This window comes from Castor canadensis, chromosome 3 (genome assembly GCF_047511655.1).
Source record: "Castor canadensis chromosome 3, mCasCan1.hap1v2, whole genome shotgun sequence".
Classification (NCBI taxonomy): Eukaryota; Metazoa; Chordata; class Mammalia; order Rodentia; family Castoridae; genus Castor; species Castor canadensis.
In genome coordinates this window covers 54901185-54925055 of record NC_133388.1, presented here as the reverse complement: position 1 = coordinate 54925055, position 23871 = coordinate 54901185, and the positions used below count along the sequence as shown (strand labels likewise).

Genomic DNA, 23871 nt, shown 5'->3' with positions numbered 1-23871 from the left:
TATCTTTCCCATTCCACATTTCTATTTGTTCTTGTTGTGCATGAACTAAAGCTGAAGATATCCACATTTATTCCTAAGCTAATAGCTTCATTGATCTGACATGGGTGGTTTCTCTATGTTAATTCTTTGAAGCTTTACAGCACCTATAATAAAACACAATCTGCTGCCTTTAGACAAGCATCAGAATTAATGGATGAGTATTTCTCATTTCTTTCACCTTTAAAAGGCAGGAATGGTTACTGAGGTGGGCATATGAAAGCCAGAGATTTACAACCATCTATTCTCATTTCCGTACATCACTGCTAGTGATTTTCCCTGACTAAAGCTAACATCTGAGCACTTTTGCTTACTTTTAGATCGTTTCTCTTTCTCTCTCTCTCTGGTGAATTCAGGGCTTCACACTCGCAAAGCAGGAGCTCTACTGCTTGAGCCATGCCTCCAGTCCACTTTCCTCTGGTTATTTTAGAGACTGGGTCTTGTGAATTATTTCCCTGTGCAATCCTTGAATCATGATCCTCCCAAGTAGCTAGGATTACCATAGGTGAGCCATGGGCACATAGCTTGTTTCCCCTTTTCAAGTGTAATTCCAATATATCTTGCGCAGTAAAATTTTCTTACCCAACTTTTTTATGATTCTTTAGAAGCAAAGCAACTTTTTGCTTGATTATTTGTACCTCTCCTTTAGGACACCAATAAATTATTGATTTAGACAGGTTGTTTACTTTGTCCATCTAAACCATTAGTATTAACATTAAAATACAAGCCAGAGCCGGGGGTCAGGGGCGGGGGGGGGGGGGAGAGAAGGGAGGGGAGAGGGAGAGGGAGAGGGAGAGGATGAGAATGAATGAATATGATTTTAATAGTGGGTCTTTCTGAGGGGACTATTGGGAGGCGGTAGAGGAAAAACAGAATGATAAGATTATTGAAATACATTGCACCTGTGCATGAAGATCGTATAAAGAAAGGCATTGAAAGCTATTGAATAAAAGGGGAACAGGTTGATAGAGACAGAGTAACAGAGAAGTACAATATATACATGTGTGAAATACTAACTCAAAACTCCCTTGAACAATCAACATACACATAAAAAAAATGAAGAACAGGAAAGGTCTGGAGGAGGTTACCAATGGAAGCCAGGAGGGTAAACAGAGAAAATGAAGGAGGATGAACATGCATTAAAAATAGAACAATGAAAACTGTTGAAATTGTTCTAAGAAGGGGAAAGGGGGTATGAGAGAGAATGATGGACGGGGTGAATTTAACTAAGATACACTATAAGCATGTATGTATGCAAATGTGACAATGAAATCCCCTTCTACAACTAATACATGCTTTTAAAAAAGTTTAAAAAACAGCCAAAATAATTTTAAATATATTTTGTAGGCAAGGAATTCATTTGGTGATTTCTAATGAATACCTACCTCAACAATTCTTTTTATGGAGTCTTATTACCCATAGGGTGTGACAGAGCGAATCAGCTCTTGTGCACAAATAGATGAACAACTTGGTTATATATCTCATGGAGACTAATGGATCTATAAAGAACTCATAAAAGGAATGCAGGCTTCATACGAGTAACATACAAACAACCCTCACGATGTCTATTTGGATTTCTAAATTTTGTTTTAGATACTGTTAGTGTCTTCTTAGAAGTTCTATCATTAGTCTTACAGTTGTCTTATATATTTGCCAACATTTTAAAATCTTGGTTTGGCTATATAGTTGAAACATTTTCCCCCGTCATGAATGATTACAAGATTGGTCTTATAGCTACTATGTCTGCATCTAAGATCAAGACATTGACTATGATGGACTGACTCATCTTTGGATTCCTACTTACTCACTTTTAAATGTGCACAGAAGTCTTGTATCTGAGCTGTGCTGAAAAATTCTTCAGTTAAGTCTAGGATTTAGAACAGATTTTCTCATGGAGTAACTTTACATATGGTGCCTACCTGCTTCTCAATGGTGCCTAAATCCTTAAACTGACTGAAAAAGTCAGTAATATGGATGAATTAGTACTACCAGTATGAAACCACTTCTTGGGGAAATTAGCTCTGAGTTCCTCCACCATGACTGTGCCCCCAGCAGCAGCTATGTGGGATTTCTACCAGGAAAGGAGGGGTCTTAGTGAGAGTGAGCAACGGCTTTCCACAGCTGTAGCTGGAAGCAAAACTTCACAAGCACAAGTCACTAATGCAGATACCTGGAACTGTGCCTTTTACAATACACACAACGTAGTCACTAAACCCCAGTTCTGAGTATATTCTTCATGTATCTGTTTCACTATGGTGTTAAGGTTTAATGTAAAGGAAGTAGAATCTCTGTGAACTGAAATTGTACCACGGAACACACTGACAAAAAAGAGTATTTTTGTAGTCTGTCCTCAAAGGTAGATAAGCCAAACATAGTTATCTATATCACAGATATGCCTTTTTTTGTTGTTTTTTTGTTTCTTTTTGAACTGGGGATTGCTCTACCACTTGAGCTCTAACCCTAATCCTTGTTTTGCTTTTAGTTTGCTTTTTCAGATAGGGTTTTCATGTGCTAACTTTGCCAGAGTTGGCATCAGTCTGCAATGCTACCTCCTCCTCCTAAACAGCCAAGACCACAGATGTGCATCACCATGCTTGGTGTGAATTATTCTGGTCAGCTACTTTTGTCACCAATTAATCACTGGACTACAAGTTCTCTTGGCCAATGTGACTAAGACTAGTGGTTGATGAGTAAATTAAAATAAAGCAAAGAAACACACACACACACACACACATACATACACACACACACACACACACTCTTTCTTTCTTTCTAATGTGCTGCTTGGTCCAAACTAAGAGAGGAAGAATATCACACTTCAAGGCAAAAAATGTCAACTTCAAAAATGATTTTCTCAGTAAGTTTAAAAAGGATGAATATTTAGAGCAAAGATATGCATAAAAATTATTAATTAATATATAAAACAAGAGTTAAAAGACTAGTACTGTGTGACTCCAAAAATTCACTTGAAAAGGTAAACTCTGAGGTTGGTGGAGTGGCTGAAGTGGTATAACACCTGCCTAGCAAGTGTGAGGCCCTATTCAAACCCTAGTACCATGCCAAAAAAAAAAAACAAAACCAAAAAATCACTAAAAGATAAACTCTAAGCTGGGCATTGTGGCATATATCCATAATCCCAGCACTTGGGAAGCTGAGCCAGGATGATCAGAAGTTCAAGGCTAGGCTACAAAGAGAGAACCTGTCACAAAACCCAAACAAACCTCTTTTATTAGGTTAGTCATTTGAGATTTTGTTTCGAAATGAAAGATAAATTTTCCCCCTCTCTGCCTACCACATGGAATCTGAAAATAAATAAAATATATAAGATTTTCTTCAAAAAAGAAGTTAGAAATTTTAAGACAAATATAGTCGGAATCAAACCCAGGGCCTCCTGCATGCTAGACAAGCATTCCACCAGGCCTACGATATTTTATTTTTATGAATAAAAAGTATTAAAAAATAATATGATCAAGCCAAAAAGTAGGTTTTAGGCCTCAGAAATACAAGTACTTTTGGCTTAGGAATCTTTTGCCTTACCTTTAATAATTCAAAATAATGCCAACAATGATACACTGGCACCAGCATAAGGCGTGGAAGAACATAACGAACTGCTTCCTTAAAGCCATCAGCAATGGACTGCAAAGCAAAAACACATAGTACATCTCTGATACCAAGGACACATTACAGCAGTGCTTAATAGAGCTGTATCTTAAAAATATGAGGTATACACTTATGAAGTTTTAATGGAAAGCACGTCTTATGTTGAAATTAAAGTACTACAAATCAAGTTTTCCCCTCTTTCCTCCTTTGAGTTATTACATAAATATATATACTTCTTCATCTCTTACATGGCTAAATAACTTTCACAGTAGTCTTCTATAGCTTTCCTTCAAACATGTGGCTTCCACATACACTAAAGGATTTCTGAAAAGCTATTTACACTCTTGTACATTTTTATGTTGTCATCAAAAATATTTTAAGTTTACCCAGGCATGGTGGTGAACACCTATAAATCCCACCACTCAGAGGCTGAGGCAGGAGGATTGTAAGTTCCAACAAGAGCCTGTGTAAAAAAAGAAGAAAAGAAAAAGAAGAAAGAAAAGGAAAGGGAAAGGCAAAGGAAAGAAAGAGAAAAGGAAAGAAAAAAGAAATGTTTTAAACTTAAATAGTTACAATATATTTTTGGAGCTGTTGTATACTGCAAATGTGACTTAAATATAATTTGCCAATGAGTGAATAAATTTAACATTTAGCTTATTTATGAAAAATACATTATAATAACTGACAAAGCCAATCTCCACTAACAAAACAATCACATTAGACTTAATTTGTCCGAAAGCCTGTCTTCATTCTTAAATTCAAATAAACATATCAATATCATGGTCTCAAATCTGGTAGAGCTTACAACTGTTTTTATCGTAACAGACTCAGGCATAAGAACTTTTCAAGTGTCTCCTCTCCTATACACCAAATGAACTATGAAGTACTGTTTTTAAAAACTTCATAGTCTCCTTTGTGATTGGTAAAGTATCTCGTTTCTTAGTTCTTGGGTAGTCAGACATAGGCAGATAGGAAATTTTACTACCAATATTTTTTTTTTTTAACCTTAATCACCTCACACCTTTCTTCTGGAAACTCCTACTCCATGAACTCTGAAAAGCAATACTTTTTTTTTTTTTCCTGGTTGGTGCCCTGAAAGTTTTTACACCTTAGATCAACACATGATAGGAACTGAGTATGGCAAAAGGTATTATGTAAAAGAAGTTGGAGAAGAAAATGAAAAATAAATACACATGAAGATGGTAAAAAAACAAAACAAAACAAAAACTATGAAGATGACTGAGTGCAAAGTGGAAACAGTGAAAAAGTGGCCAGCTAGAGTGAAGTAAAGCTTGTCTATATGCTTGTGTGAGGACAATACAGACCTGAGCACATTCATACCCTGAGAGGACAGAGGCAGTCTAGATACAGAAGTCTCCACAGCTAATAAACAATACCTATGCCAATGTAACCTTTGTTGTAAATGTTGACAGAGGGTGAGTATAATTTTGTCTCTTTCCATTTATTTTCACTTTATCTAACTGCATTATAGAGCCAAGTAGCCTGCACACTCCCTTCAATATGATATTTATCTCCTTTACATTGTAGGGCTGAGAGAAAAGTAAGTATGTGTGAGCCTATTCTTCACTCCTTATACTGAAATAGCTCTGAAGATTCATCTCTATATTCCTAATCTCCAACGTGCCAGATTCTTCTGGTCATTCAGTATTTGTGATATTGTACATTAAGAACAGATAGAAAGATCTCAAAGCAGAAAATAGAAGACAATTTAAAAGAAGCTTAGAATTAACAAGATTTTAAGGACTGATTAAATATTTTCTCACTTGCTTTATAAAAAAAGTATAATTAAAATTAAAAATAAATTAAATTAAATTAAAATTATTTCTTTACTTATTTTATTTTAAAAATAACAATGAATTTAAGTTTACCTGAAAGTGTAAAGCAACTGCAGGTCTGGTCATCAACTTACTGAAGTGTTCATTAAACTCTGGTGAAAGAATGTCCTGTGATAATGTTTCATAGGGATCAAATGCTTGTTCCTGTTTTTAAAAAAATGAAAATGTATTAGGTTTAAAAGAGTATCTTTTCTCCTAATATGGTATAGATTACTTAATGGCAATTTTTTGTTTAAGTCCTCAACTGGGTTCCATCACTTTTGTTCTCTATTTTGGAGGGACAAATAATAACTATGGGTGCAACTGATACAACTTTAAAACGTTAAGCTCAGACTTTGAGCAATAAATGAAAAGTCTTAAAATAGGACACTTAAAATAGTTTGGTACTTTGTAGTCACTAGTATCAAACTATTAACATGCACATTTTATTCCCAGTAAATTAAAACTGCATTTTTTAGTAAGATGAAGGTTGGAAAGTCAGTTAGGCTTACTACATAGGTTGTAATGAGTTCACATTTAGGATATTCCCAAATGAAGCGAAATTGATTCCTGTTTTATCTACTGTATAGTTTCCAAAATTAGAAAGAGCAAAGGTGGTACATAATAAAATAAAGTAGAAATTGCTATACTTTGTCCAATGTTTATATTTAAACAAATTCCTATGATAATGATCATAACCCCAATGTTTATTTAGTTAAACCTAGGAGATTTGTTTCCATTTTGCACCTTAAAAATACAAAACTGAGCCACGTGCTGGTAGCTCATGTCTGTAATCCCAGCTATTCAGGAGGCAGAGGTCAGGCGGATCATGGTTCAAAGTCAGCCAGAAAAACAATTCTCAAGACCCTATCTCAAAAAAACCCATCCCAAAAAAAGGGCTGGTGGAGTGGCTCAAGGAGTAGGCCCTGAGTTCAAGCCCCAGTACCGCAAAAAAAAAAAAAAGGCATTGTCATTTTTTGTTTTGTTTTTTCAAAAATAAATAAGTACTGAAAAAGAGGCAGAGAGATTAGAATTCTTTGATTGCCAGTGGGAGTGCAAAATGGTATACAGCCTTCATGGAAAACAATTTGCCAGTTCCTCAAAAAATTAAACACAGAATTATCCTATGATCCAGTGTTTTCACTGTAAACAATGCAGCATTACTCACAATAGCTATAAGATGGAGAAAGCCAAATGTCCACCGGCCAGCGGGTGGATAAACCAAATGTGGTACAGGCTGAGAACACTTATTGGAAATGCCTGAGACCCAGAAGTGCTTTAGATTTTGAAGCTTCTATATTTAGTTTTTTTGTTTTTATTTTAATATTTACATAGACTTTACTTGTGCTGCCTCAAAGTGCATGCTTTGAAATTCAAAACTTTTGAGCATCAGCCACATCAGCCAGCATTCAAAAAGTTTCAGATTACAGAGCATTTCAGATTTTGGATTTTCAGATTAAGAATGTTCTACCTAAATATACATGAAATGGAATATTATTCATCCATAGAAAGGAATAATGTTCCAACACATGCACTGACATAGATAAACCTTAAAACATTATGCTAAATAAAATAAGCAGACAGAAAAGATTATAAGAAATATAATAAGCAAATTCACAGAGATAGAAAGAAGATCAGAAATTGTCAAGAGTTAGGGGAGAAGATTCCAAGACGGCAACTAGAGGGAGGAAGCAGAAAGCGTGCTTCCTAAAGTAAACTCTTGGAGAGATGCTGGAGATACACCTGTACAGGAAGCCTCCAGAACACCAAACAGACCTGACCAAACTATAACTACCCCATGACATATTATCATTAAAACAACAAGTACAGAGACTAGAGAAAGAATATTGAAGGCTGTAAGAGAGAAAAAACAAATAACATACAAAGGTAAACCCATCAAAATCACAGCAGACTTCTCAACAAAAACATTAAAAGCAAGAAGAGCTTGGGGTGAGGTCTTCCGTGCACTGAATGAAAGTAACTTCAACCCTAGGATACTCTACCCAGCAAAACTATCATTCAAAATAGATGGAGCAATAAAAGTCTTCCATGACAAGCAGAAACTAAAACAATATATATGACCACAAAGCCACCACTACAAAAGATTCTTCAAGGGATTCTGCACACAGAAAGTGAAACCCAACTTAACCATGAAAAGACAGGCAGCACCAAACCACAGGAAAAGAAAAAGCAAGACAGTAGAGAGTAACCTCAACCTAGGTACACACAATCAAACCTTCAAACAACTAAGACAACTAATGACAGGAATCACCACATACCTATCAGTACTAACACTTAATGTTAATGCACTTAATTCTCCCATCAAAAGGCACCGTTTAACAAACTGGATTAAAAAGGAAGATCCAACAATGTGTTGCTTACAGGAGACCCATCTCATCAATAGAAATAAACATAGGCTTAGGATGAAAGTCTGGAAGATTTACCAAGCCAATGGTCCCTGAAAACAGGCAGGAGTAGCAATACTTATCTCAGACAAAGTAGGCTTCAAACCTACACTGATCAAATGAGATAAAGAAGGACATTCCATATTAATAAAAGGGGAAATAGACCAAAAGGAAATAACAATTATCAACCTATATGCACCCAATGTCAACGCACCCAATTTCATCAAACATACCCCTGAAGGACCTAAAAGCATATATTAACTCCAACACAGTGGTAATGGGAGACTTTAACATCCCACTATCATGAATAGATAGGTTGTCCAAACAAAAAAAATCAATAAAGAAATCCTAGCTCTAAAACATACCATAGATGAAATGGACCTAGTTGATGTCTACAGAACATTTCATCCAACTTCTACACAATATACATTCTTCTCAGCAGCCCATGGAACCTTCTCGAAAATAGATCATATCCTATGGCACAAAGCAAGCCTCAGCAAATATAAGAAAATAGAAATTATACCATGCATTCTATCTAATCACAACGCATTAAAACTAGAACTCAACAACAAAAATAAAGACAAAAAACATGCAAACAGCTGGAAACTGAACAACTCATTGCTTAATGAATAATGGGTCACTGATGAAATAAAAGAGGAAATTAAAAGGTTCCTGGAAGTCAATGAAAATGAAAACACAACCTACCAGAACCAATGGGACACAGCAAAGGCAGTCCTGAGAGGAAAGTTTACAGCCATGAGTGCATATATTAAAAAGACTGAACGATCTCAAATCAATGACCAAATACTACAGCTCAAACTCCTAGAAAAATAAGAACAAGCAAATCCCAAAACAAATAGGAGAGAAATAATAAAAATAAGAGTTAAAATCAATGAAATAGAAGCCAAAAAAACTATACAAAGAATTAATGAAACAAAAAGGTGGTTCTTTGAAAAAATAAACAAGATCGATAGACCCCTGGCAAACCTGACTAAAATGAGGAGAGAAAAAACCCAAATCAGTAAAATCAGGAATGCAAAAGGGGAGATAACAACAAACACTATGAAAATCCAGGAAGTCATCAGAGACTATTTTCAGAACCTATATTCAAATAAATTTGAAAATCTTGAAGAAATGGACAGATTTCTAGATACATATGATCATCTAAAACTGAAGAGGACAGTAATCACCTGAATAGATCTATAACACAAAATGAAATTGAAGCAGCAATCAAGAGTCTCCCAAAAAAGAAAAGTCCAGGATCTGATGGATTCTCTGCTAAATTCTATCAGAACTTTAAAGAAGAACTAATACCAACCCTCCACAAACTGTTCCACGAAATAGAAAGGGAAGGAAAACTGCAAAACACATTTTATGAAGCCAGTATTATATTTAACCCAAAACAAGGCAAAGACACCTCCAAAAAGGAGAACTGCAGGCCAATCTCTTATGAACATTGATGCAAAAATCCTCAATAAAATAATGGCAAACTGAATTCAATAACACATCAAAAAGATCATTCACCACAACCAAGTAGGCTTCATCCCAGGAATGCAGGGATGGTTCAACATACACAAATCAATAAATGTAATACACCACATTAACAGAAGCAAAGACAAAAACCACTTGATCATCTCAATAGATGCAGAAAAAGCCTTTGATAAGATCCAACACCATTTCATGATAAAAGCTCTAAGAAAACTAGGAACAGAAGAAAAGTACCTCAACATTATAAAAGCTATATATGACAAACCTACAGCCAGCATTATACTTCACGGAGAAAAACTGAAACCGTTCCCTCTAAAATCAGGAACCAGACAAGGATGCCTACTATCTCCACTCCTATTCAACATAGTACTGGAATTCCTAGCCAGAGCAATTAGACAAGAGAAGGAATAAAAGGAATACAAATAAGTAAAGAAACTCAAAATATCTCTATTTGCAGACACATGATCCTATACCTTAAAGACCCAAAAAACTCTACTCAGAAGCTCCTAGACATCATCAATAGCTACAGCAAGGTAGCAGGATATAAAAACAACATAGAAAAATCATTAGCATTTCTATACATTAATAATGAACAAACTGAAAAAGAATGTATGAAAACAATTCCATTTACAATAGCCTCAAAAAAAAAATAATCAAATACCTAGGTGTAAACCTAACAAAAGATGTGAATGACCTCTACAAGGAAAACTATACACTTCTGAAGAAAGAGACTGAGGAAGACTATAGAAAGTGGAGAGATCTCCCATGCTCATGGATTGGTAGAATCAACATAGTAAAAATGTCGATACTCCCAAAAGTAATCTACATGTTTAATGCAACTCCTATCAAAATTCCAATGACATTCATTAAAGAGATTGAAAAATCTACCATTTAAATTTATATGGAAACACAAGAGGCCACGAATAGCCAAGGCAATACTCAGTCAAAAGAACAATTCAGGAGGTATCACAATACCTGACTTCAAACTATATTACAAAGCAATAACAATGAAAACAGCATGGTACTGGCACAAAAACAGACATGAAGACCAGTGGAACAGAATACAGGATCCACATATGAAGCCACACAACTATAACCAACTTGTCTTTGACAAAGGAGCTAAAAATATATGATGGAGAAATAGCAGTCTCTTCAACAAAAACTGCTGGGAAAACTGGTTAGCAGTCTGCAAAAAACTGAAACTAGATCCATGTATATCACCCTACACCAAGATTAACTCAAAGTGGATCAAGGATCTTAATATCAGACCCCAAACTCTTAAGTTAATACAAGAAAGAGTAGGAAATACTCTGGAGTTAGTAGGTATAGGTAAGAACTTTCTCAATGAAACCCCAGCAGCACAGCAACTAAGAGATAGCATAGATAAATGGGACCTCATAAAACTAAAAAGCTTCTGTTCATCAAAAGAAATGGTCTCTAAACTGAAGAAGCCACCCACAGAGTAAGAGAAAATATTTGCCAGCTACACATCAAAGGACTGATAACCAGAATATATAGGGAACTCAAAAAACTAAACTCTCCCAAAATTAATGAACCAATAAAGAAATGGCCAAGTGAACTAAACAGAACTTTCTCAAAAGAAGAAATTCAAATGGACAAAAAAACACATGAAAAAATGCTCACCATCTCTAGCCAGGAAGGAAATGCAAATCAAAACCACACTAAGATTCTGACTCACCCCTGTTAGAATAGCCATCATTAGAAACACCACTAACAACAGGTGTTGGCGAGGATGCAGAAGGGGGGCGGTGGGAAGGAACCCTTATGCACTGCTGGTGGGAATGCAAACTAGTACAACCACTCTGGAAAAAAATCTGGAAGCTTATTAAAAATCTAAATACAGATCTACCATATGATCCAGCAATACCACTCTTGAGGATATACCCAAAAAATGTGACACAGGTTACTCCAGAGGCACTCGCACACCCACGTATATTGCAGCACTATTCACAATAGCCAAGTTATGGAAACAGCCAAGATGCCCCACTACTAACGAACGGATTAAGAAAATGTGGTATTTATACTCAATGGAATTTTATGCAGCCATGAAGAAGAATGAAATGTTATCATTCACAGGTAAACTGATGGAAATGGAGAACATTATTCTGAGTGAGGTTAGCCCGACCATAAGATCAAATATCGTATGTTCTCCCTCATATGCGGTCATCAGATCAAGGGTAAGCACAACAAAGGGACTGGACTTTCATCACATGATAAAGCGAGAGCACACAAGGGAGGTATGAGGATAAGTAAAACACTCACAAAACAAGATAGCATTTGTTGCCCTCAATGCAGAGAAACTAAAGCAGATACCTTAAAGCAACTGAGGCCAATAGGAAAAGGGGACCAGGTACTAGAGAAAAGGTTAGATCATAAAGAATTAACCTAGAAGGTAACACCCACGCACAGGAAATCAATGTGAGTCAATGCCCTGTATAGCTATCCTTATCTCAACCAGCAAAAACCCTTGTTCCTTCCTATTATGGCTTATACTCTCTCTACAACAAAATTAGAAATAAGGGCAAAATAGTTTCTGACTGGTAGTGAGAGGGTGGGGGAAAGAGAGAGGGGACGGGGGAAAGGGAATTGCAAAATAGAGTGACCTTTATTTTAGTTATATCTGTCTCTATTTTTAAACTATTCTTAAAATAAGCCACATTACTTTTATAATCATTTAAAAATGATTTTTCACTTAAAAAAATAATATATGCCTTCCTTTTCAATTTTTGAAATTTAAAATCCACAAAAGCTGACGAACAAGTGTCGATAAGTTATTTCTCTTCACCTTAAATGCACTTAGCATTTAAATAAATATCCTAAATGTTACTTCTCTAGTATATAAACTTTCACTATAAATATCACCATACAAAGAAAATGTTACTAGCTGGGCGGGGTGGAACACCCCCATAGTCTTAGCAGCTTGGGAGGCTCTGAGGCAAAAGGATTTCACTGTGTCAAAAATAAATAATAAAAAGAAAAGTGTCACTAAAAATATACACAATGTAATTTTAGATTGTTATTGGTTAAATCTTAAGTACTTTTTTATGGTATCTTCTATTTTTTATAGATAATATCTTACTAACATTCTTAATACAGCATTTAGGACTTTAATGAGAATTTAAAGTAGCTTTATAAACTTACCTCCGCTAAATCTTCAAAGCAGCTGCCAGCTAAGGGATGAGGACTACTTTCATCAGTCATTTCAACTGTGTCTTCAATCAGACCTAAAAGTTTCACAGTCAATTCATGTATATCTGAAATGTTACTGAAAATCTTTTCAATATCCTGAAAAAAGAAAACAGAAAGAATAAGGTATGTAAGGTTGAGAACTGTGCTTTAAAATTACTAATAAGAAAAAGAAAAAAAATTACTAATAAGAAAAACACTGTAAGTGTAAAGGTATATTTTCACCCAATCTCATAGAAATATATTCAAGGACATAGTGAAATCTCTCAGATTACAGATACTAAAAATACTGGAAATATAAATTCTAGATAGCTTTGTTCAACAGTCCTCAAGTTTCATGTTGTGAATGATCATAAGCAATTCTTTTCATAAAGAATTTATTTTTAAAAAGTCTAAGATGCTAAAAGAATTGATTAAGGTCTTAAAGAGTTGACAAACACTAGAATCAGAATGAAGATGACTCTTAACCCAGATACAATTTGGCTTTACAATTTATGACTTGTCTTCTGAATTTAAGAAGGAATTAAAGATTTCACTCAAATGCCCACATATAAATTATATCTGGGTTTGAGTCCTCTGGACATAAGTCCACTGACTATCCAGGTTATAGTCAACTATTACTCAGCCTAGTATCTTGTAATGGAAATATGGGTTGTGGAGCATGACAGACCTGAACACTGAATCCTAGCTCTACCACATGTGATCTATGGTATGAAATACACTAGGTCTTTGTCCTGGGTTCTGATGATGGATCTCCTGAAACCTGGGAATTTCAGATAGGGTCTCAAGTTTTTGCCTAGGCCAGACTGGATGGTAATCCTCCCACCTATACCTACCTCTTACATAGCTGGGATTATAGACATGTATCACCACACTTAACCTGTTTGATGAGATGGGGTCTTGCCAACTTTTCACCCAAGCTGACCTTTAACTGTGATCCTGACTACTTGAGATCACTGCTGGGTCTATCCAGGGAGGGAACTATTCTTGCCACTCATTGACCTCTGAGGGTGAAGGGCTGGAAATCAAGCTCTATACTAACTGGGTTTTTCGGGTTTTTTTAATTTAAATGGAGCACTTCATAAATTTACATATGATCCTTATGCAGAGGCCATGCCAATCTTCTCTGTATGGTTCCAATTTTAGGACACGTGCTGCTGAAGCAAGCACTATAAAAACTCTTAAACAAGATTTCATGAGCTTCCAAGTTGCTAAACATATGGAGGTCCTGGAAGAATACCTTCCCAGAAAAGGCAAGGAAGCTCCAGGTCCCTCATACCTTATCCTATCCACCTCTTCATTTGCTATTTATCTGTACCCTTAGTAATATCTTTTATGATAATGTGGTAAACAAGCTGGGCACTAGTGGCTCACGCCTGTAATCCAAGCTACTCAGGAGGCAGAGATCAGCACGATCATAGTTTGAGGCCAGCTTGGGCAAAAAGCGAAAGCCTATCTTAAAATAACTCAACACAAAAAAAGGACTGGTAGAGTGCTTCAAGTGGTAAAGCACCTGTCTAGCAAGCCCTGAGTTCAAACCCCGGTATTGTCAAAATTAAAAATAAAAAAATTAACTAGTAAGCATAAGTATTCCCTGAGTTTGTGAGCTACTCCAGCAAATAATCAAACACAAAGAGGGTCATAGGAACTTCAACTTATTATAGCCAGTTACTCAGAAGTCACAACCTGAGAATTATCATCGATGGCTAAAGTTAGGGGCAATCATGTTGGGACCGAACCCTATACCTATGGAATCTAACACCATCTCCAGGTAGATAAAGTCAGAATTGAGTAAAATTATAGGATACCAGTTGGGGGTCCACTGGACCCAATTACTTGGTGTATGGAGAAAAACACCTCTATATCTTGATCACAGAAGTCGTCTGCTTGAGCATGAGATCAGAGGAAAAACAAGTCGAGGGCTGGTGGCTAATGCCTGTAATCCTAGCTACCTGGGAGACTGATATTGGGAGGATCACAGATCAGCCAAGCCAGGGCAAAAAAATTTCCTTAGATCCCATTTCAATGGAAAAAAGCTGCATATGGTGATACATGCCTGTCATTCCAGTGAGGGAGGCATAAAATAGGAGGATCTCAGTCCAGGCTGGCCTGGGTTAAAAAGCAAGACCCTATCTCCAGAATAACCAGAGTACAAAGAGCTAGAGGTCTGGCTCAAGCAGTAGAGCACCTGCTTGGCAAACATGAAGAACAGCTCTGTTTTTGTTATGTGGCATTTTCCATAAAATCTTATTTTTTAAAAATTCCACTCTTAAAACTTTAAACTACTGCCTTAAAGTGCTTGCCAAAAGACAAGGAAAAAACATGTGTCTTCATTTTCTAGCCTGTACATCTTCTTACCATTTCTAAATGAATGACCAAGTTTCATTAAGTCTTACTAAATCTTAGAAACTGTTTAGCAGAAAAAGGTCTTATTCTAGCATGTTTTCCCTTCTAACTGTGTCTAATTTTCATTGTCACTGCACTTATTACATTAGTATAACACTTCACATATTTTAAAAATCCATAAATATGTAATGTACTAATAACATAAATACTAATTTATTTCACATACCAATAGCATACTAATTTCTCATACTAATAACATAAATAACATTACTGTTTATGATTTTCAGCTGCTATTTGCTTTGGGGATATAAAGAACTTCAAACTCAAAAGGTACTTACAGAAGGCTTAAACAATTTTCTGTCAGAAAGAAAGGCTTCTCGGAATACTTTTATGATCATATTTAGTTCCCGTAGATACTGTCTTTCTTCTGCAATTTCAGTTCTGACAAGGTCATAGTAGTTTAATTCACCTGAAGAACTAGGTTCATCTTCACAGAGAGAAATCAAACCTATGTCATCTTGATCAAACATGTCCATCAAAACCTAAGAAATATAAATAAGGAATGTACAAAGTTATTTTACTTAATTTTATCAAACTGTCTCAGAGTACTTCAAATTAAGACATTAAATAGTAAGAACCATGTATACTAAAGGCAAATTTGTATCATAAAATTTAGAAAAAGAAAAACGAAAGGTAAAGGTGAAAAATATTAAAATGAGACTGGATATGGCAAAATAGGTATTTCTGGAAGTAAGATAAACCCAATGGCAAAATATACAAATGTATGTATATTTTTACACATGTGTAACTAAATACATACACATACAAACACATATATAATAGCAAAAAAGAGTATGTCTTTGGAAAATAGCAATCTAAGACAAAAACTAAGTTCAGTTACTTTCTTGACTGTAATTACGGACAAATTATTTATTGTTTTGGAAGTCAGGTTCCTTATATGTAAAATGTAACTAATGGAAGAATTTAATGAGGTAACGTACACAAAATGTGCACTACTGTGTCTAGCAAACAGTAGGTATCCAACACAGTAGTCCCTTGCTGTGTTATTAGCAAGGTAGTATATACTTGGGTAGAGTTGGTGAAGGCAGATGACAGTGTGAAGCTTTTCTAGTAATACATAATCAGCCCTCTGTATCTGTGGGTTCCACATTTGTGGACTCAACCAATCTTGGATCAGAAATAGTTTTAAAATAAAACTGCATCTGTGCTAAACAGGTAAAGTTTTTTCTTGTCATTATTTCCTAAACAATACAGCATAACAACTATTTACACAGCATTTACATTGAAGTAGGTTTTGTAATCTAGGATGATTACTATAGGAGGATGGTATAGGGTGTATGCAAATTCTATGCCATTTTACATAAGGGATGTCAGCATCGGTTTTCATATCTACCAGGTGTCCTGCTACTGATTCCCTATAGTACTGAGGTATGACTATATTTACTGCATCCATATCTGCTATTAAGTTCATGCATGCCTAAACAGTTTCTTTTAGAAACTGTAAAACAAAAACAACAACAAAAAAATGCCACTATGGACTTAAGTTGACCAATAGGCAAGAACTATTTATAAATCAAAAGCAACAGGAATAAGGTGACCACACATTTTAAAGTAATAAAAATTAAAAAAAAAAACCAAAAAACTAGACCCAGTTAACTAGATATTCAAGACTAACTAAATAGTACTTTGAGAGTTCAAGAAAAAAGAAAGGAAAAAAAAGAGGGGTAAAAGGGCAAGGAAGTGCAGTGGAGAAGGGTTACATTGACTGAAGCACAATGTATGTACAGGTATAATACCAAAGCAAAAATCCCGAACAGACACCTAAACAACAAAGGACAAGAATGAAAAACAGGTCGCACTAAGGAGAGGTCACTAATGGGAAGAGGGAATATAAAAGAAGGAAGTAAAGGTGAATATGGTTGATGTATATCCTATGTAAGAATGACTATAGAATTTTCAAACCTGTAGGACTAAGATAGAAAGGAGAAAAATGGAGTGGATGAACCAATTCAGGATACAATACATACATACACAGAAGTGTCACAATGAAACTCTCTGTAAAGATATCTTAAACAAAAGTGTCTTTTTTCAAAAATGGAGGACAGAAGGCAACTGTCTGGGGGTTGGTACCAGCAGGAGGGGGAAGGATAAAAAGAAAGGGTATAGGAGGATGACTGTGGGGGTAAATAATATGTACTCATGTATGAAAATGGAAAAATGAGACCTGTTGAAATTATTCTAAGAATGGAGAATGATGGAGGGGGTGAATTTAACTATGATATCTTGTCAGCACTTATGTAAATGTCACAATATACCCCCAACACAACATTATAAAATAAATTTAAAAAGAAAGGAAGCGCTAAGGAATGAGAGGAAGTTCTGACAACACTGTATGAGAATGAATCATTCATTCATTTATTCATTCATTGATTTACAAAAACATCAACTAATCACCAGAAATTATACTGATTGCTGGTAAATTATAATAACAAAATAAACACGAACCCCTTCTCTGTAATTTATTAAATCTAACTCAGAAATAATTTTAAAATCTGCTCAGTTTTCTCCATTGCCTCCCATGCTTTAGATTAGACTACTAAATGACCACCATTTTTTACAAGGGTATCTAAGCCTCATAATTTTATCTGTCTGCCACATGTCTTCCTCACCCAATTTATTAAAGTTATGTTTCTAAAAACAAGTTAAAGCTGGGCATAGTAGCTCAAGCCTATAATCCTAGCTACTCAGGAGGCAGAGATCAGGAGGATCACAGTTCAAGTTCAGCAAAAAAAAAAAAGTTCAAGAGACTCCATCTTAATCAATGGCTGGACATGGGAAGCACTATAAGTAGGAGGATCATAGTCCAGGCCTACCTAGGTATAAAGTGAGAGCCTATCGCAAAAAAAAACAAAGCAAAAATGTCTGGGCGCATGGCTGAAATGGCAAATTGCTTGCCTAGTAGGCATAAGGTCCTGAGTTCAACCCCCTGTACCACCAAAAAAAAGAAGAAAAAAGTTCATGCCCTACACAAAAATGATAATAGATTTCATTGTCTTCTGTATAAAAATCTTAATTTTTTTAGGATAAAGGCAATTCACAATTCAACCCCAATCTGCTTTCCTAGCCTCATATCAAACACTCTCAAATCTCTCTATACCTTATTTCCCATTCCATGTAACCCACTCTTTTGTCACTGAACACCAATCACACCCAATTCCCAGCCACTTTGGACTTTGAAGAAACCAACAGGGCTGCACAGGAAATTTACTAATAAATTCTGATTTTAAACAGACATGCAAAATGGAAGGTTTCTCTATCTCACCATAGATCCCTTTTAGAATAATCTTTACTTTCTTTTTTCAAGAAAAGTCTGGAATTTGAATTTCTAGGTGAAATTTTTAGATTTGTAAATAAAAACATACGGCAAATAACTTTAAAATTTAAAAAAAAAATCTGAAGACTCTATTCACTAGCAAGGCTACCAAGAGCAAGAGCATTCCCTTAAATGATTTCCAGTTACTATCTAGATAATGACTTGTGCTTATTTCTATCTTAACATCTCTCTGCATCCTAGACAAGTATTACCAAGTTTGATAGATCTCAGAATCAATAACATCACCTACTTGTATGTGGTTGTCACAACGAAAAAACTTGTTAGTACCTTAGACTTAATCCCCAAACTGTTGGCTTTAATTCAGATAGATTTCTTAAGCCTGAATAGTACTCTCTATTCCTAGAATGGCATTTCTTACTTCCCTTTCCTCTCCAACTCTCACATTTATTTATCTGACCAATCCCTACCCATCTTTCCATCATTTAGCACAAATGAAATTTTTGTATAGCTTTTACAGACTTTCCAACTCCTACTAGACTCTCTTACTAGCTTCAGTCCTCCGTTAGCAATTTTCTCTCTTTTCTATAGAAGCACCTAACTTACACTAAAGTTTCTTTTCATATCTGTTTTCTCCCATTCATCAGCAACCTTCTAAGGATTAAAAAATGTTTTCACTTAAGATCCACATAACCTGACACACAGTAAATGCACAAAAAATACTTGTTTAAAGAGAGTATGTGCATGTATATGTTTGCAAACCACTAGACGTGTAAACAAGTCTAATGCACAAATGAGTTAAAGATCATAAAAACTATTAGGACAAGAAAAAGCATTTTGGAGTCATGTTCAAAACAAGAACAATAAAGTAGACCTGGGCTAAGGGTAGTGATGTGTACTATAAGCCCAGTTTATAAGCACAAGTTCAGCCTGGGCAACTTAGTAAGACCCTGTCTCAAAATAAAATAAAAAGGATTGGGGAGATGACTCAGTGGTAGAGTGCTTACTTGGCATGTACTCGGTTCAATCCCCAGCATTGAAAAAGGAATTAAAAAAAATAGAGTCAGTTTTTGAAACAGATGGAGTAATATTACCATGCAAGAAAATACAGTTCTCATTTCCTATTACATTTAGACCTGAAGGATTAAACTTCTTCAGAAGCTCTGTGCCCTCTTATTCCCTCACCTTTTTTAAACAACAATTTCCTTAAGTATGTTCTACTTTACAGTTTAAATACTATTTTCCTTAATAGTGACACATATAATAGAAGCTGAATTCTTTCTTGTGATCATCTAATTATTCTCAGCAATTTTGGGTACAACAAAATACTTTATAACAGGCAAGTATTGCTTTAAATATTTTTTTCTGGCATTGTACTAGAGTTTGAACTCAGTCTCATGCTTGTATGCCCCTACCCCTTTTTACTTTAGTTATTTTTCAGATAGGGTCTCACACTTTCTGCCCAGACTGGTTTTGGACAGGAGTCCTCTCACCTACATCTCCTGAAAAGCCCTTTACACATTGTTGACTCTGACTTAGACAAGAGGTGAAACAATAGCTGATTGAAAGGCCCTAATGAAGAATAGTGGCAACTTAAACCTTGAAGGATGTCTCTAATAATGTATGTTTAAAATCTCATTTCTTATACTGTCTTTTTCAATATTCTTACTAAGTAATCTTTAAAAATTCTCAGATTTGTATACATTACCAAAAGTTAGGCGGGATAATTTAAATGTTTAATGTCAACTTTACATTTTTTTTTTCAGTATGATGATTAAACCCAGGGCCTCAAGCTTCCAGATTAAGTACTCTACCACTTGAACTGTGCTCCCAGCCCTTTTGTTTTTACTTTTCAATAAAAGTTTTCAATAACTTTTGCCCAAGGCTGGCCTCAAATTCATGATCCTCCCACCTCTGTAGCTAGGGTTACAGGTGAGTGCCACCATGCCTGTCTCAAAATCAGATTTTTAAAGTATGTTGATATATTAGAATACAGCATCGTAACAGTATGAAATTTTTTAGGGCGATATTTGAGTTCAATCTTACATTTTAAAAATTAAATAGCACGAGTTGAAGAAATCAAAGACATTATAGTACCTCACGTGAAATAATCTTAGTAAGTAACCAGGGACGGGGTGTGGAGGCTCAAGCCTATAATCCTAAATACTTGGGAGGCAGAGACTGGAAGGATCATGGTTTGAGGCTAGCCTGGGCAAAGAAGTTCTCAAGACCCCATCTCAACCAATAAAAGCTGGGTGTGGTGGCATGTGCCTATCATCCCAGCTACACAGGAAGAGTAAATAGGTGGATCAAGGTTCAGGCCAGTCAGGACATAAACACAAGATCCTATCTCAAAAGTAAATCAAAAAAGGTTGGGGACATGGCTCAGCTCAAAACCCCAATACTAACAAAAAATAAAAAATAAATAACCAGAGTTACGTAGATGTCAAAAAAGTTAACAGTGAAATTATAAAAGAAGAGCACACTGAATCCAGGAGGTAGACATTTCATTACACTCAGTGGTCAGACCAAATCTAGACTGTCTTTAGGTTGCAGAAATCATAGTCTAAAACAACATAACAAGGGGATCTGAAAATGATGTTGCATTAAGTTCTGGGTTTTTTTTTTTTTTTTAATCGCAAAAGGTAAAGATTTAGGCACAGAAAAACAAGTACCACATGATTTCATTCATGTGGATTCTAAAAAAGTTGATTTCCTAGAAGTTGAGAGTAGAATGGTGGTTATCAGAGCCCAGGGGACAGTGGGGCTGAGGGACAGGGATGGGAAGGTTGTTCAATGAGAATTAAGTTGGTTAGATAGAAGCAAGAAGCACAGCATATAGTCACTTGACAATTCGTTTTTAGGATTCAATGTTCTAATTCTGAAACTGTTTATTTTCAATTTAAGTGCTTTGGCCTATAGAGTCACAAAAAAGGTAAACCTCAAATATAATTTAAAGTGTCCTTTAAAAATCTGTTCAAGACCACTAGGGAAGAGGTGGAACAGGCAAATAAAGTTGGTATGTGCAGGGTGGATGGTGAGAAGCTGTGGTGGCTCATTCAAGGTGTCATATCCTAAGTGGCATAAGAAGGTTGTCTTGTATGGAAGGGGAACACAGCCTGATGTTGGAGTACAAGACCAATCAGGGTAAAGAAACTACCCATAAGATAGGGCAACTTGAAATAGGGTGTTGCAGTGTGAGTGAGGAAACGGCATTCTCATGGGAAGACAGCCTACCATAATATGAGGGAAGAGGGCATTCACATGGTGGTAGTAGGAAGCAATAGCATGAGGTTGTCAGAACTTGAGCTGGGTAAGGAGGGAGTACACAAATGGAGGGTTCTAAGCTAAAGAGCCAAGGTGCCAGAATGGAGAAAAAAGAGACTTATCAAGTAAGAAAGTATATTAAGAAAAATGGAAGTTGGGTTTCTCAATTTCAGAAAAGGGTGTTACAAATATAAAAGGGAAAACTAAAATGAACTCTGAAAATTACTGGATTTGCATTTCAGAAATGAGAAATGCATATGTACATACGTATATATATACATATACTCCCTAACTCTGGCCTCCTAGAAACCAGAGCAGTGACACCTCAATAGCAATGAGCTCATCTAGCACCCAGACCTTGATTTCTAAATACCATTCTCTACTAAAAGGAATCAGAGTTTTTAGAGACACAACTCATTCCACAGTTTGAACATCTTATAAAGAACAAGTTGAACCTGGAATATCTACTGTCAAAATAAAGTGCTCTTAAAAGACAAATATTATATAGTCTAACCTATGTCTAAAACAATTGAACTCATTTTTTGGGCTAGATGGGAGACTGCAGAAACCTACCACATTCTTGTCTCCATGAACCAGAAATTAAACCTCAGATATGTAGCTACAAAGAAAGGTGAGCAAGTCAGTAAGCCAGGGGAGCACACAAGTAAAAGATTAGACATATAGTGGCTAGAGAAAAAATTTTAAATATCGAGCTTTAGATATATAAAAGAAAAAAAAACTGCTCCAGCAGAGTCAGAGTGGCCTGGGGAAGCTGGAACTGATTGGCTCTATCTCCAGACCATTCTAGCCAGGCATATTGGTGGCAAGAGCCACCTAACACATCCCCTGCAAAGGAAACAACGGCCCCAAGAGCTACACACAAGGCTGACAAGTCTTATCCCCGGAAACATGCCAACTGGTGACTGTGTCCCCTCACCAAGGGCAAAAGGCACGCATGAAAACAAGCATGTGTTTCTGCAAGGTCTGACCAGGGGCCCACAAGCCCTGCTAACCATCCTAAACATATTGCCCAGCCCAGCATACATACTAGGGATAAGGGCTATTGGCCTATATCACTCTGCAAAAGAAACATCAACCTGGAGGCCTAGGCAGAAAAGGGAAGAGCTTGCAGGAGGAAAGCTGAACCTGACACTGGATCCCCTGTGCAGGGCAACGCATGGGTTACAAGAGTAGGTTCACTTGGCAGTGTTCTCTGACCACTAGTTGTGCTCAGACCACTAGTTGTGCTCCACCCTGGTCCTACCAGGACCCCTGCAGTGAGACATAACAACTTCACAAGTCCTGAAGAAGAATGAAATTTACTAATTTGCAGGAAAATGGATGGAACTGAAGATCATCATGTTGAGCAAGAGCTCAAAAAGCCAAATATCTAATGTTTTTGCTCATAGGTGGAATCCAGACTTAAAACGATGATGATGGGACATCAGTGTAAAAGGGGAACTATCTGGGGGATCAGACTGCTTTCTGTAGCATAGCCATTTTCACAGTATTAATTCTACCAATCCATGAACAAGGGAGATCTTTCCATCTTCTGGTGTCTCTTCACTTTCTTTAAGGTTTTATAGTTGTCATTTGTAGAAGTCTTTATTTCTTTGGCTAGGTTTACTCCTAGGCATTCTTTTTTAAGGCTATTATGAATGGAAATGTTTTCCTGATTCTTTCTCAGCCTTTCTGTTGTCGGTACACAGAAAAACTACTAGGTTTTATGTGATAATTTTATATCCTGCTGCACTGCCTAAAGTATTTATCATATCTGAGATTTTTTTTTTGTGGGATCTTTATGGTCTTTCAAGTATAGACTAATATCTACAATAGCCTTTATTATGTTGAGGTACATTCCTTTTGTTCCTAGTTTCTTCAGGTCTTCTATCATGAAAGGGTGTTTGTTGAGTTTTGTCAAAGGCTCTCTCTGCATCTAGTGAGAGGATCATGTGATTTTTGTCCTTGATTCTGTTTATGTGCTCTATTACACTTACTCATTTGCATGTGTTGAATTATTCTTCTATCCCTAGAATAAAACCAACTTGATCATGGTGTATTTTTTTAATGTGCTGTTGAATTTGGTTTCCAAGTTAGGTTTTTTTTGTGGGGGAGGTTTTGGTGGGACTGGGTTTTAACTCAGGGCTTCATGCTTGCAAAGCAGGCACTCTACTGCTTGAGCCACAAATCCAGTTCATTTTGCTCTGGTAATTTCAGTCTCATGAACTATTTGCCTGAACTGGCATCAAATCATGATCCTCCTGATATTAGCCTCCCAAGTAGCTAATATTATAGGCGTGAGCCACTGGTGCCTAGCTTTCAAGTATTTTACTGA

The 23871-nt window shown here is 36.1% G+C and overlaps 1 protein-coding gene and 1 non-coding gene across 3 annotated transcripts in view; both read right to left on the bottom strand.

Moving 5' to 3' along the window:
* The window catches only part of Sos2 (SOS Ras/Rho guanine nucleotide exchange factor 2), a 100802-nt gene that overhangs the window by 42340 nt on the left and 34591 nt on the right, over positions 1 to 23871 (bottom strand). For both annotated transcript variants that reach the window (XM_074068022.1, XM_074068023.1), the window contains exons 5-8: positions 15256 to 15459; positions 12527 to 12670; positions 5526 to 5636; positions 3574 to 3672 (exon numbers count right to left, since the gene is read on the bottom strand). In XM_074068022.1, coding sequence (XP_073924123.1) covers positions 3574 to 3672; positions 5526 to 5636; positions 12527 to 12670; positions 15256 to 15459 — 558 coding nt within the window. The remainder of the gene's footprint in view (positions 1 to 3573; positions 3673 to 5525; positions 5637 to 12526; positions 12671 to 15255; positions 15460 to 23871) is intronic.
* Positions 13635 to 13741, bottom strand: LOC141422023 (U6 spliceosomal RNA). Its single transcript, XR_012446692.1, has one exon. It is a non-coding gene; the product is annotated as a U6 spliceosomal RNA (small nuclear RNA).